This window comes from Cardiocondyla obscurior, linkage group LG12 (genome assembly GCF_019399895.1).
Source record: "Cardiocondyla obscurior isolate alpha-2009 linkage group LG12, Cobs3.1, whole genome shotgun sequence".
In the NCBI taxonomy this organism is placed as follows: Eukaryota; Metazoa; Arthropoda; class Insecta; order Hymenoptera; family Formicidae; genus Cardiocondyla; species Cardiocondyla obscurior.
Genome location: NC_091875.1, coordinates 754614 through 776035, shown reverse-complemented (window position 1 = coordinate 776035; position 21422 = coordinate 754614). Strand labels below are relative to the sequence as shown.

The following is a 21422-nucleotide window of genomic DNA, read 5'->3' as shown; positions in this document are numbered from 1 at the left end:
TTTCAACAGAGATGCATTTTTTATTATTACACCGCGCTGCTACGAACTACACATAACATGTGTCGATTAAGGCTTCCCGGCCGACGATAGATCGATCACGGGGCTTGATGACGAGAATGTCGACGAGACGGCGTGATGAGAACGAGGATCCGGTACAATAAATAACGCGCGAATCCTGCGCCGAATTAATCGATCGTAATCGATCGATTCGCCATACGCCAATCTGCCCCGTGTGGGTTTTCAATTTGCACGGACCGTGGGGGCCTCCGTACACTCGGATCGCACACATTAATCCAGCGATTACTATACTCGGACCTCGCCGCGAGCGGATATTGCCCGTTATCTCACTGGAAAAATCTTACGCGCGATATCGATTCCGACGCATCTGATTTCTTTCACGCTACTTCCGACTAACAACGTATCTATTTACTGCGACGAAACGACACGATAACGCTTATAAATCGCGACGTTGTTTAAAGATGTAATTTTTAAAAAATAACTTACAGTCGCAGAAATTTTATTAAATTATGCATAGGCAATTAACATTTTTTTTTACGTTATTAAAAATTTGTGTACATCTCATAACGATCACTGCCACTGAAATTCGTTTCAGTCGCCTTACTTGCGAATTGATTAATGATGAATAAAAATCGAGGCATATAGCTACTGCTTGCAGTGATTACAAAATTCATAATAAAACAACATAAAATTCAATTTCTGCTTTTAGTTACGGGGCTATTAATAACGCTAACGAAGGATGCCAATAAATTAACCCCTGACTCTCTCTTTTTTTCTTTTTTTTTTTCTCAAAGGAAAAAGAAAAGAAAAGAATTGTTCGCGTGTCTTATACTGACTGACAATTATACAGCCCACGCTGATACAGCGATGTTAACACGCACAGACTGTGCGAGGTAGACAGAGAAACACACAAGCGCACAAACGTACGTGATCAGAAGTAAACATTACGAAGCTCGATGACCTCCTCACACGGCAAGACCGTCGTTCAATCTCGTCAATGACTCATTGAGATTTTCTCAACGGCAATAATAAATTAAATTTGCACGTAAAAAAAAGAAACTAAATTTTAAAAAATCGAGAAAACTTGCCACGCGTCTTAAAGAATTATTCTTATTCGGGAATACAGAAAAAAAATCTGATTAAACCAGCAATGATAACGATTTACTGTTCCGATAATGCGCGAATTTTCTCCAACTGTCATTGGAACGTCGCGAAGACAATTTATTACTTTCCGAGCGACTTTAATGCGAACTGGTCTCGCCGCGAGATAACATCTATCTGATAGTTATCCTCACGATGTTAGTTGCCCGATCGTGCGCAAACGCGCCGTTGACCAGCATTTCTGCGTTCTTAAATCGGGACTGTCATTAATAACTACGTCGACCACCGAGACGCTCATTACTTTCGATTTAAACGGAGATTACTTTCGAAACGCGGATTAATAGTTGGCCGAAATGGACAAACTGAATGCGGATCGATTTAAAAGCGATTTCCGAAAGCAATATTAATCGACCGATTCTGCGTTCAACCGGCCGATTAATTTTTACCGAATTTATTCCTGCGTAATCACGTACCTAATCACGACAGACTGGCATTTTAAAATCTGGGCTCTTTCTACAAAAATGTCATCGGACAGTTTACAATTTTCAGCTAAATTTATTTATATACTTGAGATATGCAAGTAGAATTGTAGATAGCGAATATAAATAAATATATAAATGTTAAAAAATTTTTTTTGTGTATTATAAGGCAAGAAGCAATGTAAAAAAAAAATCTTACCTTGGGTGCATTCGTCGATATCCTCGGAGCAGTCCAGTCCTTTATATCCGGTGGCACAGGAGCAGGTGAAAGATCCATTGATAGGGCTGGTATCACAGATCGCGCCTTCATGACATGGATTCGACGTGCAGGCATCATCGAGATGACAAAGCAGCCCTATAAAAAAAATAATTTTTCTTCAGAAACTTTATATTTATTTTATTGTAAGATATATTTTATCACATAAAAATATTTAACTCAATATTAAGATCTATGTAATATTTTTTCTAGTAAAAATTAAATGTTTAACTCCCTTTTTTTTATACAAAAATAATAATAATCTATAAAACACGAAAAACGTATGTAGATTTCTGATTTTTTTTCTAACAATAAATAACATAGCTATGTAAATTACTAAATTAATTGGGCAAATTGCCATGATCGTAAACTAAGAAGGACAATATAAAATTGAGAAAGTTGACCGCGATGTATAATTTTCCTTGGGAAGCGGATCGCGTGTACGTCGAAACGAGCTTTTCTTTACGAGGTCCCTCCAATAACGGTACCGAAGTCCCCGGGATATTCATATATAAACCAGAATAAATGTATGCAGATGCGAGAGCACACCCGCGACTAACTGTAAGTATATTTCTACCGAACTGAAAGTACGCCCGAAGGCAATGCAAGAGGCAGTCATTACATATTCGTGTGCATCGCGTGTTCGTTAACTCCTGCAGGCTCTTTTTTTCTAATCGTCCAAAGTAGTGACCAGAAAATGCGGAACGTAATGTAAAAAAAAAAAAAAAAAATTAAACGCATTATTGGCTTGCATATTTTTCAAGTAATCATGTCTAATTTATGTCGCTAACAAATTTTCACGCGACATGTCTGCGACTCGATGATCGTTCGACATGAAGACTCGGAACTTTCCAGGAACGTCTGACCGCGAGAGAGGAATATACCTGTATTTGGCGATCGTCGCGCGAATCGATCTGAAAAGCGTCTTCTTCGACTACTCCGCGGCAGGGATGGGGCGAAGTAAGGACAGAAACTTGTTTCCAGTCGCCAAGGCCGACACATGGCGAGAAGCCGGGACCCCGGGAGTCTTCGGAATCTCAAGATTCCGAAGGACCCGTTCTACGCTCTCTACGCTGTATACCGGCGCATCATACCAGCCGCATATATGCAACTGCACCTGCCGATGCCATCGCCACGTTTGCAGCGCGAGTCCTGTTCTCGACCATACTCGGTATCGAGTTAATCACCCTGCTTTCCCGTGGATATACGCGCCGCGCGCGACCTCGCCAAGGTAAGACAAGAAGGGAGACTTGGTTTCTTCCTTTCCGAAGATTTTCGTCCGCCATCGTTTTTCAACAATATTAGTACGAGCTCGCGGTAGCAGAACACGTGAGTTTAAAAAAGTGCTATTTTTCATTATAATTTTATTTTTATTTTCCAAAAAAAAAAAACCAATCTAAAAGACGTTTTACTAAATTAAAAAAAAACCTGGTTTGTTCTAGTAATCATTAAAAAAGTGGTAGCAATTTTTTTTTCTTACAAGTATATCTATCATTGGGCAAAATGCAAAAAAAAAACCTCAAAAAACCTTTTCTTCGACAGCTGATGTTAACTCTCGCTTGGCGTGAAGCAAGCCAAGCGAAAGAGAATCAATCAGCAATTCGACATCTAAATCTACAATTATTTTAAATATTCAAACGTGTTTCGTGTTTTTATATCTCTTCCTGCATTTATCGATCAAGATATAATTCTCGACTTACCAGTCTTCCCATATGTGCACTGGCAGTAGAAGCTGCCGACGCGGTCGATGCAAGTCGCGCCGTTGAAGCAAGCCGCGCCTGCACAGTCGTCGATGTTGACGCTGCAATCGGGCCCGGTCCAGCCGTTGACGCAAATACACGAGTAACTACCGTGCGAATTCGTGCATGTGGCCCCGTTGTGGCACAAGGACGGTCGTACCGAGCACTCGTCCACGTCCAGCTCGCACTGCGTGCCGGTGAAGGCCGGTGGGCACAAGCAAGAATACTCGTTCACTCGGTCCATGCAGGTAGCGCCATTTTGACAAAGATTCCCCGGGCAGTCGTCGATATTCTCCTCGCAATGATCGCCTCGAAAACCTGGAAAATAAAAAAAATCGACACATTAGCATCGTACAATCTGCTAGCGCTAAACGCTTTTCGCGTTTCAAATTTTAACGCGTCCATTGAAGGGCTAATGACATTGATAGCAACGACGAGCAGTGATTCAAATGTGTCAATTGTTCACTGTTTTCCCATTAATTATTTAATTGAGCCATCAACTTGATAGCACTGGCGAGACTCTCAATCTCCATAATTAGGCTTTTATTACTCTATCGCATCCGCGAAGCACGGGCGCATTTGCATAACTATATACGATCGGCGGCGCTATTAATAATCCCGACTAGAAATCCCGGTAATATTTTCTAATCGACGTTTAACGGGAGGACCGGACGACGGCGGAAAGAAACGTACGCGCGGCGATCGCGATCGTCGCGCGTTTGCAAAAGGAAACTTATTACCGCAACGTGTTCGCCGGGGTGAAAAATCGGGACGCGTCGCGGCTCGGTTTTGCCGCTTCTAGAAATTTATGCTTTGCTCCCGCGCGGCCGAGACCCGTTCGAGTAAGAAGAGATCGCAGCAAAGGCTGACGCGCCAAAAGGATCCGGCGACGAGCTCCCGATAACCGTGAAATTGGCACTCCGACGCGCCAGAACAGATTTCTTTCGAGTCGTGTCGCGCGAAGAAATGATAGTAAACAAATAGAAGCGTTATTTACCGTACGTGAAATTTTATTATACGGTAAAATTGCGCCGTGCGGTTCCGTTATCGCGGAACAATTTCGTATTTTGCTGGCCGGTCTTACGAGAAAATGTTGACGACGTAAAGCTTCCGGGTTTGAGAAGCGCTTAAAAAACATGCTACGTTCCTGCGATAATCGTCAGATTAGATATCACTGCTGGGGAACGGATCGTCTCTAACGATCAGCTGATCGTAACGTAGCCCTTGAACTTGAAAAGGAAAAGAAATTGATCGACAGAGACCGACGGTGGATCGATCGAGCTGACCTAACGTAACCCCGCATGACGCTCGATTATCCGCACATCATGGAACTTTACTCCTCCGTCGTTTTCTACTCTTATTCTGCCGGGCAAAACAAACATCTGGACACGCGATGGCTAACGGATTCGCGACGCTTTGTCGCGACCTGAGAAATCTTTTATTACGCCTATATTATTGCGCAAGATCTCGCGTCAGGGATCATTTAGATGCAATTATTAACATACAATCATCATTAACTCTATATTTTTATATAATTTTTAATTATAATTACTATTAGGTAACATTAAAAATTAAATGATTGTACATCTCACATACTTTTAGAATGCCATTTTCCCTGCGCAGCAGTTCTAATAATGAGATCATACACAGGAACGACACGGCGGACTAACAAATAAGACACGATTAAAATTAAGTGGCGATAGAGAGCAGTGATCAATAACTCCGAGTCATCTTTGTACATGCACGCAAGCTGACATCAAGGGAAGCGAGACCGCGAACAGAAAACGGAGCCCGATAAAGCCGAGGTAATAGAACCGCCATGCAATTATCACGGCGACAACATGTTGCGCGAAATGTCGATATTACGGCGAGATATCTATGATTTACATGTGGTTTTATTCGTTGCAGAACAAGTCGCCAAGAAAGAGCATGTTATACGATACCGTCGATTACTGGCAAGAACGTGTCCCGGCGTAACGAGCGCTTATTACTAATATCAATAATTCGTTTGTTACCATTTATTAAGTGTAACACGAATCTAACGTTCATTGCATTTTAATACGCTTGTACTTCTGCGATATAAGTTTCTTATCCTTTTTCCGTCGAGAATTTAACAAGCGATTATGTTATTACTAAAAACGATGCATACTACTTTTAATTTTATACATAACATATTGTTATTTCTTAAAAATTATTTCGAATAATTAATAAATGGTATCATTAATATTATATCGCCACAATAAAATTGTTTTCTAAAGCCTAAACGTGTCGATTTAGATATAATTTATTTTGGCAAATTATTCATGCTGTGTAAGTCAAATAAAAAATTAAAAAATATTTAAAAAATTAACTTTTTTTTCTCTCTTTCTTCTTCACTCTTCCTGTCTTCCATTACGCGTTCCTCTCTTCGATAATCACCCTTATCTATTGGTATCAGCTGTTGCCCAGTGATACATACCTGATCATGGACCACAGTTAACATCTAATGGCGCGCATAATTTATGTCTCATAGAACATCCGACTACGCTTCCCGCAGCTATGTAGCAACGACGACGACATGACTTAGGGGCAGAACGGTGGTAAAAACGCGAGCCAGCACGTACCCGTCGGGCCCATCACATTATTATACTAGAACCTCGTGGAGGATGCCCGTGGCATTAATATTAAAGCGACGCGAAAGTAAATCGATCCAGCAGGAAGCGCTGATTCGCAGCGATTCATCGAAATCATTTCAGGGAACCGTAGCTCCGCAGACTTTAAAAATCGATTTTTTTTCCCCATCCCGATGATTGATACGTCGGTAAATTCACGGTTACCCCTTTCATAATGACCCCTATTTATGCCGGGATAATAATCATTAAGTATCCTTTGAATACAAATGTGTATGATGAATAAATTTGACAGAAACAATTACGATAATCAAATATGATTTTTCATTACTTTTTCGGGAGCATTTGGAAAATAAATTTAAAGCAACGATAGAAATATCATATTATAAAAATTTTTGAGTATCGGTTACTCGCGGAGTACACACTTGGAGGGCTTTGAACTGGAATTTCGATCGAGATTCCACCAAGAAACCCGCAGAGGGCTTCTGTTCTCCTCGAGTTACCAAATTGTAAAAGACACGTCGTTTTAAAGGCTTATATCCTTCTACAGGGGCTTTGTAATTTATAAATCTGTCCTTTTCCAATGTAACAAAAATCAGTACGTTTATCTCAGAAATATCTACAAGAATACTCGTAAAAAAAAAAAAATTTTTCTGCACAAATTTTTCTTTCTTTTTTTTTTTTTTAAACAATAACGCAATTACAATATCTTGCTCGCCCGAGGTGTCTTTTTCCTTGGGAGACTCCATTACAAGAACGAAATTGCGGTGGCTCAACGTTCGCGATGGCATTTGCACATTCCCTTCCTCGTGACTGGATTTCCCCCGAAGGTGCTCGTACTCTTTCTTCCTCCATTTCTCTCTTATCCTTTTTCATGCCTTCTGGCTGCCCGCCTGCGTTTCTCTCTCCGCGTTCTTCTCGCGCATCTTCTTTCCCTTACGTCCGCGCGATATTGACTCTCGACTTTTTGAGCGAGGGGGCATAATTAAACGGCGGACATCAAACGGCGGCATTCGGAGGAATCTCATATTCCGTACAAAGTCGATCGATTCACCGATCGGTCGCGCTCTTACGACGCTTTCGACAGAAAAGGCGCGCGCGAGCGGGAACGCGAGGACGACGCTCCGAAAAACTCGAGCTACTCGGGCATTCGAAGACCCCCGAGACCAAACGATTAGGGTGGATAGTCGGAGACGAGCCACGGCGTTGGGTCCATCCGGCACGACGAATCGATTCCTGTTAATATCGATACCAGCGAACAAAAGGGACGCGCCTCCTTTACCTAAGAATTGACCACGCGCGTATTTACACGTTCATTCGTTCCGCATTCGTACTCGGGTCTTTTTTACGTCATTTCACTTCTTCATTTTACGATACTGTTCAGGCCGAGTCGAAACGACGATGAAAAAAAAAAAAATAAAAAAGAATTGGCGCCCTCCCTGTAGCCTATGGCTCCTCGCGTCGATTTCACAAACAAGTTTTCTCTTTTTCGACACACCACATCGCAGTTCTCGTTAAAAAAAAAAAATGTCTTAATATATTCCTCGCTAAGATTTATAATTTTTATTATTTTCCATATGATCGTGGAATATTTTTACGAGGCTAACACGAGGGAGGGTGATCGAGCTAATGACGCGAGAATTTATTTCTACAAGATGTTATCCTCCTCTTCTTAAAAATCCGCCAACCCTTTCCTTCTTTTTCTCGAGGTAAGGTCTGTCGTAGATAGTTAACGTAACATACGAAAGATGCAACAGTGCGACTGGGAGGAAAAGAAACGAATCGCAAATATGTGTGTGTGCGCGCGCGGAGGTGAATAAAAACTCCTACATGAAGATCTACTACTTAGAAGAGAACGAGAGAAAGATAGAGACAGAGGAGGGCGCGTGGGTGCATCGGATAAGGACGGAAAAGCCTTCGCTGCTTATAAATCAACTTGGATGAACCCCCGTAATTGCAATTGTCCGTCGAGTCTCACCCCAGATCGGAGTAGTCGTTTGCAAGCATATATGCGTGCGTGCGTGAGTGCGTGCGAGTGTGCGTGTCGAGCGGAACCTATCCGACGAGATACGTGTATCCGTTACTTTGTTACTGATACAGGGCTGTAGTGAGACACAATGTTTAAAACCCGTGCGCGAATATTAATATCGTAAAGCTGTAATTAAAATATAAATAAAATATAAGTTAAATATTAATATTAAATCGAAGAATTTGAGAAATTAAATTGTCGGGCTGTCCAAAGTGCGAGGATTATTTTTCGACGGGATTTAGGATTACTTTTATCCTTTGATTCTAGATCGTTACCGAGGGATACGCCGAGTGATTTCAAGTCGGACCGGAATCTCAAGAATCTGGGAGGACCAGGGTAATTAGCCGCGCTGAGGTAGTTTAAATGAATTCATTCGCCTTAAAATATCCGTGCGTGAAGCGGAAAAAGGTAGAGGCGGGCACAGGCGGGCAGGAAGAGCGGGACATAGACCCCGAAGAATACTTGCGAGAAACAAGAAAGCGAAATGCCGCTTGCCCATCAAGCGGGTGTGTCAGATGTGTGCTGATAACTAGAATTACAAATCTTTTCGCTGTTTGCCAAAAAAAAAAAAAAAAAAAAAAAAAAGCGAAGGCTCCTGTCTTCCCGGATGAACAAAGATAAGCGAGTTTTCCGTGAAATCGACTCGCTTTTTACTCGTGCGGGAATGGCGATCCTAACGTGCCCCGCTAAGGTTTCTCTCCCATCGCAAGGATATCCCTTTATTTCCGCTTGGCGCTATAAGCGCTCTTCCGTCGTGTCGCTCATCATGATGCGTTATATCCGCCGGATCCTATTTCCAGCTTGTGTCCAAGCGTGTTTATCACGTAGAAGGTGCTGTTTCATTTAAACCGAGCATCAAATAGCTCAAACGTCGATATCGGTCAACAGTCTCACGACGAAAGAGACGGAGAAAAAAAATCGGCAATGTTTTTATTAATTTATTTTACGCCGGGCACCCCGCGACGGTGCAGAGGCAACGAAAAGACGTCCGTGTCGAATGTCCTTTTCTATATAAAACGCCCTATACTCCTATTCGCTTACACCTCGTACTCACGCTAACATAACGTTTCTCTCCTTTGCACCACGGCTGACCGTCTCTTTCTTCCTTTACCGCGCTCCCTTCTCTTCTGTGACCCCGCCAGCACCTCTCTTCAGCTCTTCCTTCACTGTACCGCCGTGGTACTACCTTCCTCCCTTCAATTGGGACCTTCCGTCTCGCTCTAGCCCTCCCTTCCTCTGGTCCACAAGGCGCACTACGATGCAGTGCCTCTCAGCCGAGGCGAGGTGTGGCGGGAGCGGGTGTGCTTCCCGCGCATTGAGCCCACGTGGTGGAGACTGTGGGAAAATTCTCATGCCGCCTGGCTACTCCACTCGCCGCCGCCGCCGCCGCCGCTGCCGCCGCCGCCGACGACGACGACGACGACGCCGACGCCGACGACGATGACGACGTGGTGCTCAACTGGCGGCGAATGGCGCAGGAACAAGCTAACGCGACTTCCTGCTTTCACGCTTCAGGAGAACCTCGGGAGACTTGGCGAAAAACATATCATTAGGACGTAGCGAGAAAATCCTTTGACGACAGTCGTTCACCGCGGAAACGCTTACTTTGATTTGTCACCGTTTCGCTCGTTACGAAGAGAGAAGAGATCAATCCTACCACCCCCGCGACGCTCTTTATGACTCGCAAATAATGAAATTGAAAAGGATTAAGTACTGCGCGGAGAAGCGGAATTAAAAAATGACCGTAGATTTTAATTGCAAAACGAGCGTGTGAATTTATTTTAGTTAATTCTGAGTAATGCGCGCCTCGTGCGGCGTGAAATTAAATAGCAACGTATAATTGCGTGGCATAATAATTTAAAGTAATACGATCAACTGAAATGCACTGAAAACATATTGAACCTCACCAAGTGAAAGAGGAAGGTTAACTCCGCGAGGCCCAAACTAAAAAGCATTGCCGGAATTGGATAGCCACGAGTACACCACGGAGAAGTGGGCTGTAGAAAAATTATTTGCCCGCTGCCGTAAACACGGCGGCATGACGTTACAGTTATTTTGATCACAGTCAATTTAGATGCAGCGCGACGTATGTAATCCTCGGGGCGCTCGAGACTGTAATTATTTAATTCGATTTTTTCAAACGTTCGACTTTTGACGTATTAAAAATCAAGTGCACAATAACACTGTTCCCTAAACTTCGAAAAATTAATTAAATCTAGAAAGCGCTTGTGGAATTAATATATATTACATGTTGCAAGACGCGTTGCTTGCAGGAATTATTAACGGCCGGGTAATTATTTTCCCGTGGTAAAGTCGACGAGGATAGTCATCGATCACTATTCAGTCTAGAACTGTGGCAGAGAGAGAATATGTGTGCGTTTGCTATATTTCATATCCTTGTAAGGAGTAATTATCGCGATACGGTTAATCCTCGTTAGCGGATCTAATGAGACAACACAAAGCGCCTTTGCGCTTCTGTCAAAATCGATCAGTTAAATCCAGAACAACGGAGTAAAATTTCAATTCTTTTTTTTATAATTAAAATATAAATTAGAATAAAAAGTTACATTTTTTTTCACATTTATTCGCTGTATTTAAACTCAATTTAATTATTTGAAAAATAATTTCGAAATTAATTTTATTCTGACATTTTCTGTAAAAATCGAATTAATCTCGCAACTGTGGACCGAAGCTTTGATTCCGAGGACGAGTATCGGATGCGAATTTGAATGGAAAATGATTTTAGAATCACGCTGATCGACGTTACGGCGAACGCCTCGGAACAACCGGCGATTTCCGTAGTAATATGTAGTAGAAATTTAAATCGCTCGGCGAGACTGTGCAGTTTCTTCTTCGTCCGATCGACGATCGTATCTGCCTCATCGCACGCATACGTGAACGCCGCATAATATGCCGACCGAATGGAAAGGAGGGCCGGATGAACGTCGGCATATGGGATTGGGAGTGGTCGAGGGTACTTGGGTGAAGCTGAGCGAGAAAGAGAGAGAAAGAGAGAGAGATGGGGACAGTGAACGAGAGATATCAATTGGAGAGAAAAAGAAAACGAGAGATACATAGTCGATTCGAGCGAAAAGCAAAGGGGCAATTCAAATCAGGATGTATGAGCTAGAACAACTGTATATGTGATGCACTGAGTAATGTTGCGTGTATTGAAATTTATAAAATGTATACATCTAACAATAGTCTCAACATAAGAAACTCCACCGACTGATTACAGAACTTCTTTAAAGGTCAAAAAAAATCAATCAGCACGCAAGTAAAAGTAAGTTCCGATACGATAGAGATAGATAAATGCACCGTACGTCGCGTTCCGTTTCAATATCTCTTTTATCTTCTTTTTAAGATTCAACGTTTTTATTCACTCCTTAGATTAGAATCTATTTTTTTTTTTTTCTCCTCGCGAAGATGTGCTCCCTTGCGGTGTCCGTTTTTCTGATGCCGTAAGAGGCGCACGTATATGCGAGGGGAATCACCGATAAGCGTAATTTGAATGGGTAATAGCCTCACCCTAGAGGTGGGTCCCCCGGTTAATGATGGACCCGGAGAGATCCGGCCGACGAGATGATGCGCGCAATCCCTCCTTCTCCTGACGGTCCCTACGATGCATTCTCGCTTCGACCTGATCGCAATTCGGAGACGTTTTCGATCGCGACCACGAAATACTGATAATATGAAACGTGCTTCTTTTGAGAAGCATCTCTCTTTTTTTTTCGCCTACAAGTTATTAAGGTTCTGATGTTCCCTGTCAACTTTACATCACGCATATTTTCAAAATTGGCAATAAATATCGAAGTGAAGTATCGCTGATAAAAAATGCCGACAGATTTTGACAGATATTCGTGATCGAACGGCTGGACGAATGTCGAAACCGGTCTTACCGCGAGTATAATGTGGTAATACATGCCTCCTCCCGTGAAGTTTTCTAAAAATTTATGAATAATGCATACCGAAAGCTTTTGCGCAAGTAATATCCGAATTCGAAGATATTTAATACGAAAATTGTCATCGTCGCCGGCAGTCTGACTGTTAATTCGTAGCTGTATCACCGAATCACTTTCGAGAGCGTCTCGTGAGAGGCTGCGTAAACATATGCGAGTACGACACTGTATCATAACAAGGCGGAGATGTGAACGAGAACGATGTGAAATTCTCCAGACGCGTTCGCTCTAAAGCGGAGCGTCTGTCAGTAAACAAACTCGAAGACGTTACGCGCGTTAGAGACTCTCGAGACGAACTCGTAACCCCTTCTTTCTCGCGGCTCACGAGTCTCAAGATTAAATAAACACATTTGCGCGATTATGGTGCGATCACGTAGGTCTCAAAGGGAAGATATTACATATGATGTATCGTCGTGCCAAAATTTTTAATAGAATTACTATTATTTTGCTCGCATATAAAAATTATAATAATAATAATCTAGCAAAATTATTATATATATTTTTTAATTACTATAAGACGAAAAAAGCAAATTGCTGATTCTTAAAATTATATGTTAATATTTTAAATAATTTTCTAAAAAACCTCTTTATACAATTGTTACATAAAGAAATTAAAAAAAAAAAAAAAAAAACGAGATAATTACTTGAAAGGCTACACGTTAGAAGGATGAAATCGAATTGTAAGATATTGAGTGATCAACGTTGCGTCGCGTCAGAATCTCGTCAGTAAGATTTTCTCTCTTCGAGGTGAAAACTGCTCTCTCTTCGTTATTACGAAAAAAAAAAAAAAAAAGAAATAAAACAGAAAATCACGCGCAATCGCGCAATTAGACCAGCGGAAACGAATCGTCCGTATGACATGCACGGGAATCAGCATTGTCGAAAGCAACAGGTGTACAGCGATCAACAGGTGGTTCAAACGTCATCGCAGAATAGTGCGTTCAAGCGAAGATGATAATACACAATCAATAGATCAATAGATGTCGCAGAGTAGAAAATGGGGACACGTGGGAAGAAACTAACATATAGAAAGAGAAATCTACAGTGCATAGTAAGACAAAATTCGCAAAAGAAGATGTCTAGACAGAATATTAATTTCTACTTACGTCGTTCATTCTTGTTATATGATATAAAGTATAGAAAAAAATTAAGTATTGCAGCAAATTATGTAATAATAAATTCATCTGTTAATAAAGTATGAATAAATTAAAATAAAGACAAAGTAAAAGAAGAGTCACGCATATTTAATGTCTCTGCAAAAAAAAAAAAAAAAAAAAAAAAAGTTGCCTATCTAAAATACTATTTAAACTAGGAAAACTTGCTAAGGGCGGGGACACAGGTGTTAGAAGAGAGACCTACAAGTGAGGAACACTGCATAAATCGTCGTCGGCCGACACTTGGGCGCAACAGGTATAAGACAATCAACAGGTTGTTTTCGCATGCCGATCGTCCCGTTGCTCCTAGCTCTCAGACTCCGGCGGAATATAGACAATATCTCCGAAGAGAAACGGAAGTTGGAGAAAGGCGAGAGAGGTATGGCTCGAAGAAAAGCATCGGATGCGTAAAAGATGAAAGATGGAGAAGGAAACCCTACGATAGGCAGATACATCTAACCCTCCGCCAGCTTCTCCCTTGCGAACGATGCGTGCACGTAAAGTATGCGTGTGTATATGCCGCCGGTATACGCACTTGTATGAGTGACCGCACACGCCTGAGTATACATACCACGTGCACGAACGGGCGTGCTCGTGGACCGGTGCTCGAACAATGGGACCATCACGCGGCTACCATTCTTCAGGGACAATCAGGAAGGGAGAGACGGACCTCTTTCTCGGCGCCCGACCGTGCCGAAGCCCTATGCTTAAAAAGGACAATCGCCCCCTTATTTACGATTTGGGTAGCCTAGCCCGATCTCCGTCCACTTTCTTCCTTTCTCTTTAACGCTCTCTCTTTCTTTATTCGTTTTTCGTCTTACCGTCTCTTTCTTATTCTCTCGTTCGGATGGCCACCTTGTTCGAACTTGCGGCGTCTAAACACGAAGAGAGTCATCGAAAATCTTCAGCCCTTACGCGCCATCCTATTCTATTAGCCACGGGAGGCTATTCGGCCACGAAGCACGCCCATCGAATTTTTCACGATGGCTTTTCCGACCGGGGCATAAATTTCGAGACATCGTAATGTGCACCGTCACGTGCCCGTCTCGAGCTTTACGGCTCGCTAGAGGCGTCTGTGAAATTGATTATTAGAAGGACCATCTTCGCCCTTAATTCATAATTCAAATAATTTTCAAGAATAAATAAAACTATAAAAATTTTTTTTTTCTCTCTTTCATTATTCCGTAATTCAGGAAATAAAATTTACGAGGTTTTGTACTTTTTTTCCAAATGCCAACTAAACGTCAGCTACTCGAGACCAGCACGTTCTCGCCAGATAAAGATCTGATTTACGCAAGATCGTTTCATTGACTATAAACAACGGTTCTCGCCAATGTGAATCAGATCGTCGCTTATTGTTTGTCGGAACGGACAGATATTACGTTTGCGAAAGAAGTACATCGATCGCGATCGAACGAACGCAAATCAGCCGCAGGGCTCGCAGGGAGTAAGCGTTCCCAGTTAAATTATGGTCGTTCAATTCGGTCGAAGCGGTCGTAAAGCAAATGAGATACGACTGAAGGGCCGATCAAGAATTATTAGGGAAGAAATCCATTTTCATGTTCTATGTTATCATAGTTGTCTCGCCTTAATTTTGTTTTTTCTTTAAATAAAATACAAATTTTACATTTAACGAACGCGCACGATGCTCTAATGATTGTAATTCGTAAAGCATATAATTTTTAATTTTTTGAAATTTTTTCGCTGGATATTAAATATATATCAACATACAAAATCTAATCTTTTTCACGATCGAAACGTTGAGACCGAATAAATGTTCGACAGCTTCCAAAACTGCGACGTGGGTCGCACCGATCATAGCGAGCTCCGTCATGTATAAAATGAAGTAGGTGGAGAAGAATGCGAGATGCGAAAGGAAGAGAAGGGCGAAGGGAGATTGCGCAGGGAGAATACGAAGAAAAGAGTGTGACGAGGGTGGAGATGATAGAAGGAGGATGAAGAGAGTGCAGTATCACGGTTGCTTTATCTTGCTGCGCTGAGGAGGCAGCGAGAAGTTGAAGAGCACTCCGCTTACACGAACGCAAGTGGAAGGTTATTGTGTGAGGAATAGAGCCACCTTCATACACGCACCGTCGTCTTCTGCTCGTTCTTCTTCTCCCTCGGCTCTTCTTCCACGTTTAACCACCACCTCTGCTCCGGCAGAAGAGGTTTATGAGGAATATGGGAAAAAAAAAAGGGACAGGACGAGACTCGTCGAGAGAGAAAGAGAGATACGACGGGGTGTAAAGGGGGACAAGGGAGAGAAGCTCGCTGAGTAAAGGGGCGTGGGTGCGCCCTTCGTGATTTACATATGCGTATTCTATACTTTATTTACTGCGTCGATCATCCTCCACTTTATCTTCTCGCGTGTGGGTTGCGCCGAAGAAAGAGCACGCCGAGAAAGATGCAAACGAAGAAATTGATGAAGAAGAGAGAGAAATAGAGGAGAGAAACAGATGGCGAGATGTGTTGCTTCATCGATTAGCCCCGAAGCTGTCGCCAGTAACGTAAATATTCAACACATAGACGGATAATCTTGACTTCTCAATTTTACAAGAAGGATTGTCGTGTATTCGACACGACGAAGTTAAGAAAGAACAAAAAGCAACGATATATTTGAAATTCTGTAAATGTACACGGGTGACTTTTTCATGGACTGACATGTCTAGAAAAAAAAAAAAAAAAAAGAGGGCACGGAGTGGATAAAAAAAAACTGACTGCGGGATAATTGACATACGTCAGGTCTCTTTTCTTTTTTTTGTTTTTTAAACCGACGCAAGCTCTCTTTTTTCCACCACGTGTTTCGCTCGCGGTAACCTCGGCATGCCGCGGTTAATTGTCGTAACTGCCTTCGGTTGAGTAGCGAGACGTTTCGAAGTAAACGAAAGACAAAGAACGCCGAAAATGATGAGAGGCCTCCTTCAAGACGCGCACACGCGTCTTCGTACCGCTCGATGACAGCCTGACGAAGTACTTCTCTCCGATCTCCGACAAACGTCAGCCGAGGGACTGCGCTGGAATCGCTCGCGCGTTCTTAATTGAAAGTCTGATTGGCAAGGGTGATTATTAAATGCGCGCAAAAAAGGTCACGTAAGGAAACGTGCTAAGAAGACGAAATTTAATCGTACTAAGATCAGTTTCCGCAATAAAAGATCGTAATTGGAAGATGTACATGCGTCATTTAAAATTTTAACAATCTAAATAAATTTTATAATATTCGACTTTCTTCCGGCACTTATCAGAATTTATTATCAACTATAAATTCTGTACTGCATTCGTCATAATCGAAAACGACAAGAAGCAATGGAATCGACAAGATGAAAGAGGAATGAGAATAGCGAAAAGACAGAAAACGGAGAAAAAAACGGCAGATAGACGAACAAATTCTCCTCTCTTCCAAGGCGGCCGAGTAAATCATGGGAAGAGTACTCGTGAGAGTCTCGCGGGTCTGAAAAGATGGTGAAAAGAGAACGAACGGAGGAGAGCCCATAGGGTTTCTCGTGGTTGATCGGTGGTGAAGGGGAGAGAGATAGAACACGAGGGAAAGAGAAAGGAGGCGAGAGGGATGTGAGCTGAGAAGAAACGTAGGGTTTCGGTTCGACATATCAGCCCGAGGTGGTCACGAGTCTCGAAGTGGAGGGTTCACTAGTGGGTGGGACCTTCCACTTCGTGCCTCTCCACCAGACTCTTTCTTTCCCCCGCGAATCCTTTCCCGTCCCGTTCCGTTCGTTCTCCCGCTCGCTCGCTTCCCAGCTTCATGTCTAACGACAACTTCGCCTAAAGCGAAATTGGCTAAAGTTATCGGGCTCGGTTGATTTCACATCTCCTTCGCCGTTGCGCAGCGCAAAAGTGACAGTCATTGTCCTGTTGAGGAAGAAAAGCGGCCAAGGGAAAGGATGCAAAGAGGTGGAAGATAAAACGCGAAAAGACGCAAGAAAAAAAAAATAAAAAAAAAAAAGACAAGAGAGTTAGAGAGAGAGAGAAATAAAACGCGGTGCAAAATTAACGCAGCACGATTCTTTTGACTTCTTTACGCGGAGTATATTTTGTCGTCGTGACATTGAATATTTATCGTTCAATCTTAAATCGAAATCTTCCCTCAGAATCGGCCGTTCTCGTTTTCTCTTTGACTCTCGTCGAGTCATCGCTTGACATATTTCATTAACGTCGCGCTCTTCCAGCGTAATCAGACGCCGCCTATTTATCTGGTCCCACTTATCTACCGAGGCAAACGAGTTTAAGGTATCTTTCGCAGAAATTACAACAAGAAACGCTTGTGTCATGTGCCGTAAGCAGAAAGAAGCAAATGGAAAAGACGTAACTATTCATGCCTACAAAGTTGGAGAAGTAACTGGACTTTCGACAATTTCGTTTTTAAATTCGTTCTCGTAATCTCGTTAGATAAAACCAAGGAACGTTCGCCAATCTCGATCTTTTTTCTTGTCCGCGTTAGATAGTTATCGTTTAAGCTAAGAAGGTATGTCTATGGTATTTGTTAGAATACGGAATTCCGTGAAAAAAAAAACATGCAGCTGTATCTAAATAAGGATCGTCGTTTATACATTGCTATTGATTCTGATCTGTTTCTTGCTGATTTGCATGTTACTGCTCTGGCCCCGTTGCACGGCGGACAAGAAACGGGACATAGCAGAGATGCTGAGCACGGCGGTAAGCAATTACGTGAAATTCGAGATCGCGGATAAGCGCGAGGCGCACGCGTGCGCGCGACGAGCCCGTTTAGCAAGAGACAAAAATTAAATAACATTCTCCTCTAGTATCCACACAATTGCACGATGACCAAACGAAGACGATTTCTTAAATTTTTTACTCCGTTAAAAAAGAAAAAGAAAAAAAAAAGTAAAAATAAAAAATGCTTTTGAAACGTCTGTCGAACCTTTGTGTAATTTAGGTAATTAAGTAGACATACACGTTGTTACGATGTCGATATTGTTGCGTAATGAGAGCAATAAATCTAGACCCTCCGAGTTATCCATGCTCGTTCTTAGGCCGGTCGCACGCACATCCACGCACAGTTGCACACACGCGAAGGTCACGCGTGTAGGAGGGAAGGTTGAGAGAGGCCAAGAAGAACATGTAGAAGTTCTCCTCCAACGCGTGGCGCGTCTTTGCTCTTGTTGGCCTGTCTCTCTTTCTCGAGGCGGCGGCGATGGCGGCAACAAAACCGCCGTGACTCGCACAACTCGCTCGGGGGACCGAACAAAAACCACTTTGTTCTAAGGTAAACCCACCTTAGGTATATGCGCCCTGTCGAGGCCACGAGGACGCTCCTCGACGAAGGGCAGATCGGACCGAAAGTCGGCACCTTCCTCTACGAAGTAGCGAAAAAGCGAAACGAATCGACCGGAAATTGTCTTTGACGATCCCTTTCTTCTTGTCTCGAGCATTCTCCTCCGTACCCTCCATAATGTTCATTTAATTAACGTATCGCGTTTAATCCTCGGACTTTTATACAATTTTCGATTAATTTTTATATTAAATCCTTCAATATCTTAATTTTAAAATAAATCGTTCGATTAATGAAAAAAAACGTTTATAAATATGCGAATTGCTTCAAAATAATAGACTAAAATATTGATATTAAAAAATCAAAGATAGTTAAATTTATCGTATTTCAATTCGTTGATCATTTAGATCAATCTGATTTGCTGTTTTCGATTCAAGCTGAGATTAATGCGTTTCGGTCGAATCAGGCATAATCGCGGACATTATGCACGGTTCGATGACGATTATTTACGAAGATAAGACAGCGCGCTGGAGAGATGTATGCCACACCGGGAATCGATGTCGAATCAATGGCTCTTTTGACAGAGACGAACTGCGTGACGCCCTATCGAACGCGAAGACACCCACTGTTCTATTCTCCTCGCTCTCTCGTTGCTGCGTCACAGGACCTATCTTTGTCGGTGCCGAGTCATTACCAATTCGCGATGCACAAACGCGCGTCCGAGTCTTCGCGGAGCGATTACAACAACAGCCTGAACCTTGTCCACTTTTCTAATTTAAATAATTTTCGATCTTATTTGGATACTACTTTACACATTTAGAAAAAAAAAAAATCAAATATTAAAATAAAGCCTGCAAGCGATATGTTAATCGCACGATTGTTCCGAGAACGAAAACTTTGAGTGCCGATCACGGTATCGAAGGCACATCGATGCCCCGCGACGCGATCGAGCAATGGTTTTCGGATTTGAATTTCAATAGCGGCCTGAAAGACACACGCGAAACCCGGCCACGGCAATACGAGTTCCAGTTTAGAACGAACGATTTACCGCTCGCTAAGGGAGGAGCCGCCGTTCGAGGACGCTCGTGTATCCGATAACCTAATAGCCGAGCTGAATTGTCGCCGGTCGTCTGCACCGTCGAAAGCCACGGGGACCACGAGGCCGCATAAATTTGCATAGGTACCGCCGCGCCCTTTTAAGCGTGCTCGAGCGCTTTCTCGACCGAGCACGTCCTCTTTACGGAGGAGCACGAGGACTTGTGTTTCTCGTTTTCGCGCCGAGGCGGCCGGGATGCGGCAAAACCGAAAGAAAGAGTCGCACCCTTAATAAGGAGCGCGAAGGTCTTCTCGGAGCGAGGTAGGCGTGGATTCGTTTCACGGCTACAAAATCGAAGGGCGGTCTATGCAAAATTCCCGTTCCGTCGCGTCCGCCGTTTTCAATTTGCAGTCCATTATACGCTGACACGGCCGGTCCACGTCGGATGCTGTCGCGAAAATCAAAGTCATCTCGACTCTTTAACGCGAATGATTTATGATTTGCGTAGTTAAAAACTTTTATTTGTTTAATTTTTTTTTTTTTTTAATAATTTTTAGCTTACTTCTTTGCATTTTTGACGAGAAGGAAAGAGGGTGAAAATTGTAAATACAACGGCTCGAAACAAAATGTATCTAAATACGTATAAAGTCGGCGACTTTGCAGCTGAGTGCAAAGTTAGACTTTCGCACAAAGGATCGAATAATGTACGCGGGCAGAAGTCTACGAAAACATCTTGTCGTGCTTTGTCACGCGCGATTTGAAGAACGACGTCGTAAAAGGGCAGGCGTTGCGTGTCACCGGCGTTTTATTGGCGGTGCGGTCAGGAGACGTTTAAGGAAGCGCGCCGAGGTTTCCTCTCGGGGGAGCGCTGATCGATTAATGACGGGGCTTTAACGGAAAAGGGGGTACCTTTAAGACGCACCACGGCGCACGAGGAGTGGTTCCACCCACAAAGAGGCCCTAATGGCGCCGCCCGCGGGCATTTACCGGTGACTTACGCGTTCGCGGATGATAAATAAATCTACGTAGCGCATTATACGCCGCGGTTCCTGCTGTCGGCCTGGCCGTGATTAATGTCGCTTGCGCCACGTGTGTGCGTAAATGCGTACGTGCGTACACGCGCGCGTGTGCAGATTGTGCGCCAAGACACGAAAAGCTTATCGTTCCGAAAGTACTTCTCTCTCACCGTGACCGACGTCGACACCAATACGTCAGAGGATTCAGTCTATTCTTACTTTAAAAGAAAAGGAAAAAAAAAAAAAAGGTAAGCGCACTTAATTTCCATGCGTGACGTAAGAAAACGTAAGAAAATGATTTGTTATTGGATGGTATTGTCATTGTCAATATTTACGGATCCACACGAGTACGCAATACGCGTATGAGAGCAAAGGAACATGCGAATCAAATGCATGAGGCACGAAACGGCTACCGTTAGTCACAATTTTAAAGTTATATCAATTTGACATAACTCGATGGCAGACGATGCGTATTACGGCGATACAAACGCATTTGCCGCGCAATTGTTTTATCTATTGCCGACGTGATATTTGTGCATATACTTGTCTATAAGAATCTCATTTATATTATACATATAATCTACATAAACAAATTGTGAATTATTTCTATATAGGGTCTAGTTATATCTATTATATAAATCGCGTTGGATAAAATATTCAAGGTATCGTTCTATCTTGAAACAATACAAGTTCAATAGCGACTGTCTTAATTTCCAGTTCGAATAGATTGCACGAAATTTGCTTCAAGAGGCATTATTTGATATATGTATAAAAATAATTG

General features: G+C 42.7%; 1 protein-coding gene across 2 annotated transcripts in view; it reads right to left on the bottom strand.

The window, feature by feature from the left end:
* N (neurogenic locus Notch protein) overlaps positions 1-21422 on the bottom strand; it is a 184042-nt gene that overhangs the window by 61787 nt on the left and 100833 nt on the right. For both annotated transcript variants that reach the window (XM_070664782.1, XM_070664783.1), the window contains 2 exons: positions 3555-3911; positions 1798-1953 (listed from right to left, as the gene is read on the bottom strand). In XM_070664782.1, coding sequence (XP_070520883.1) covers positions 1798-1953; positions 3555-3911 — 513 coding nt within the window. The remainder of the gene's footprint in view (positions 1-1797; positions 1954-3554; positions 3912-21422) is intronic.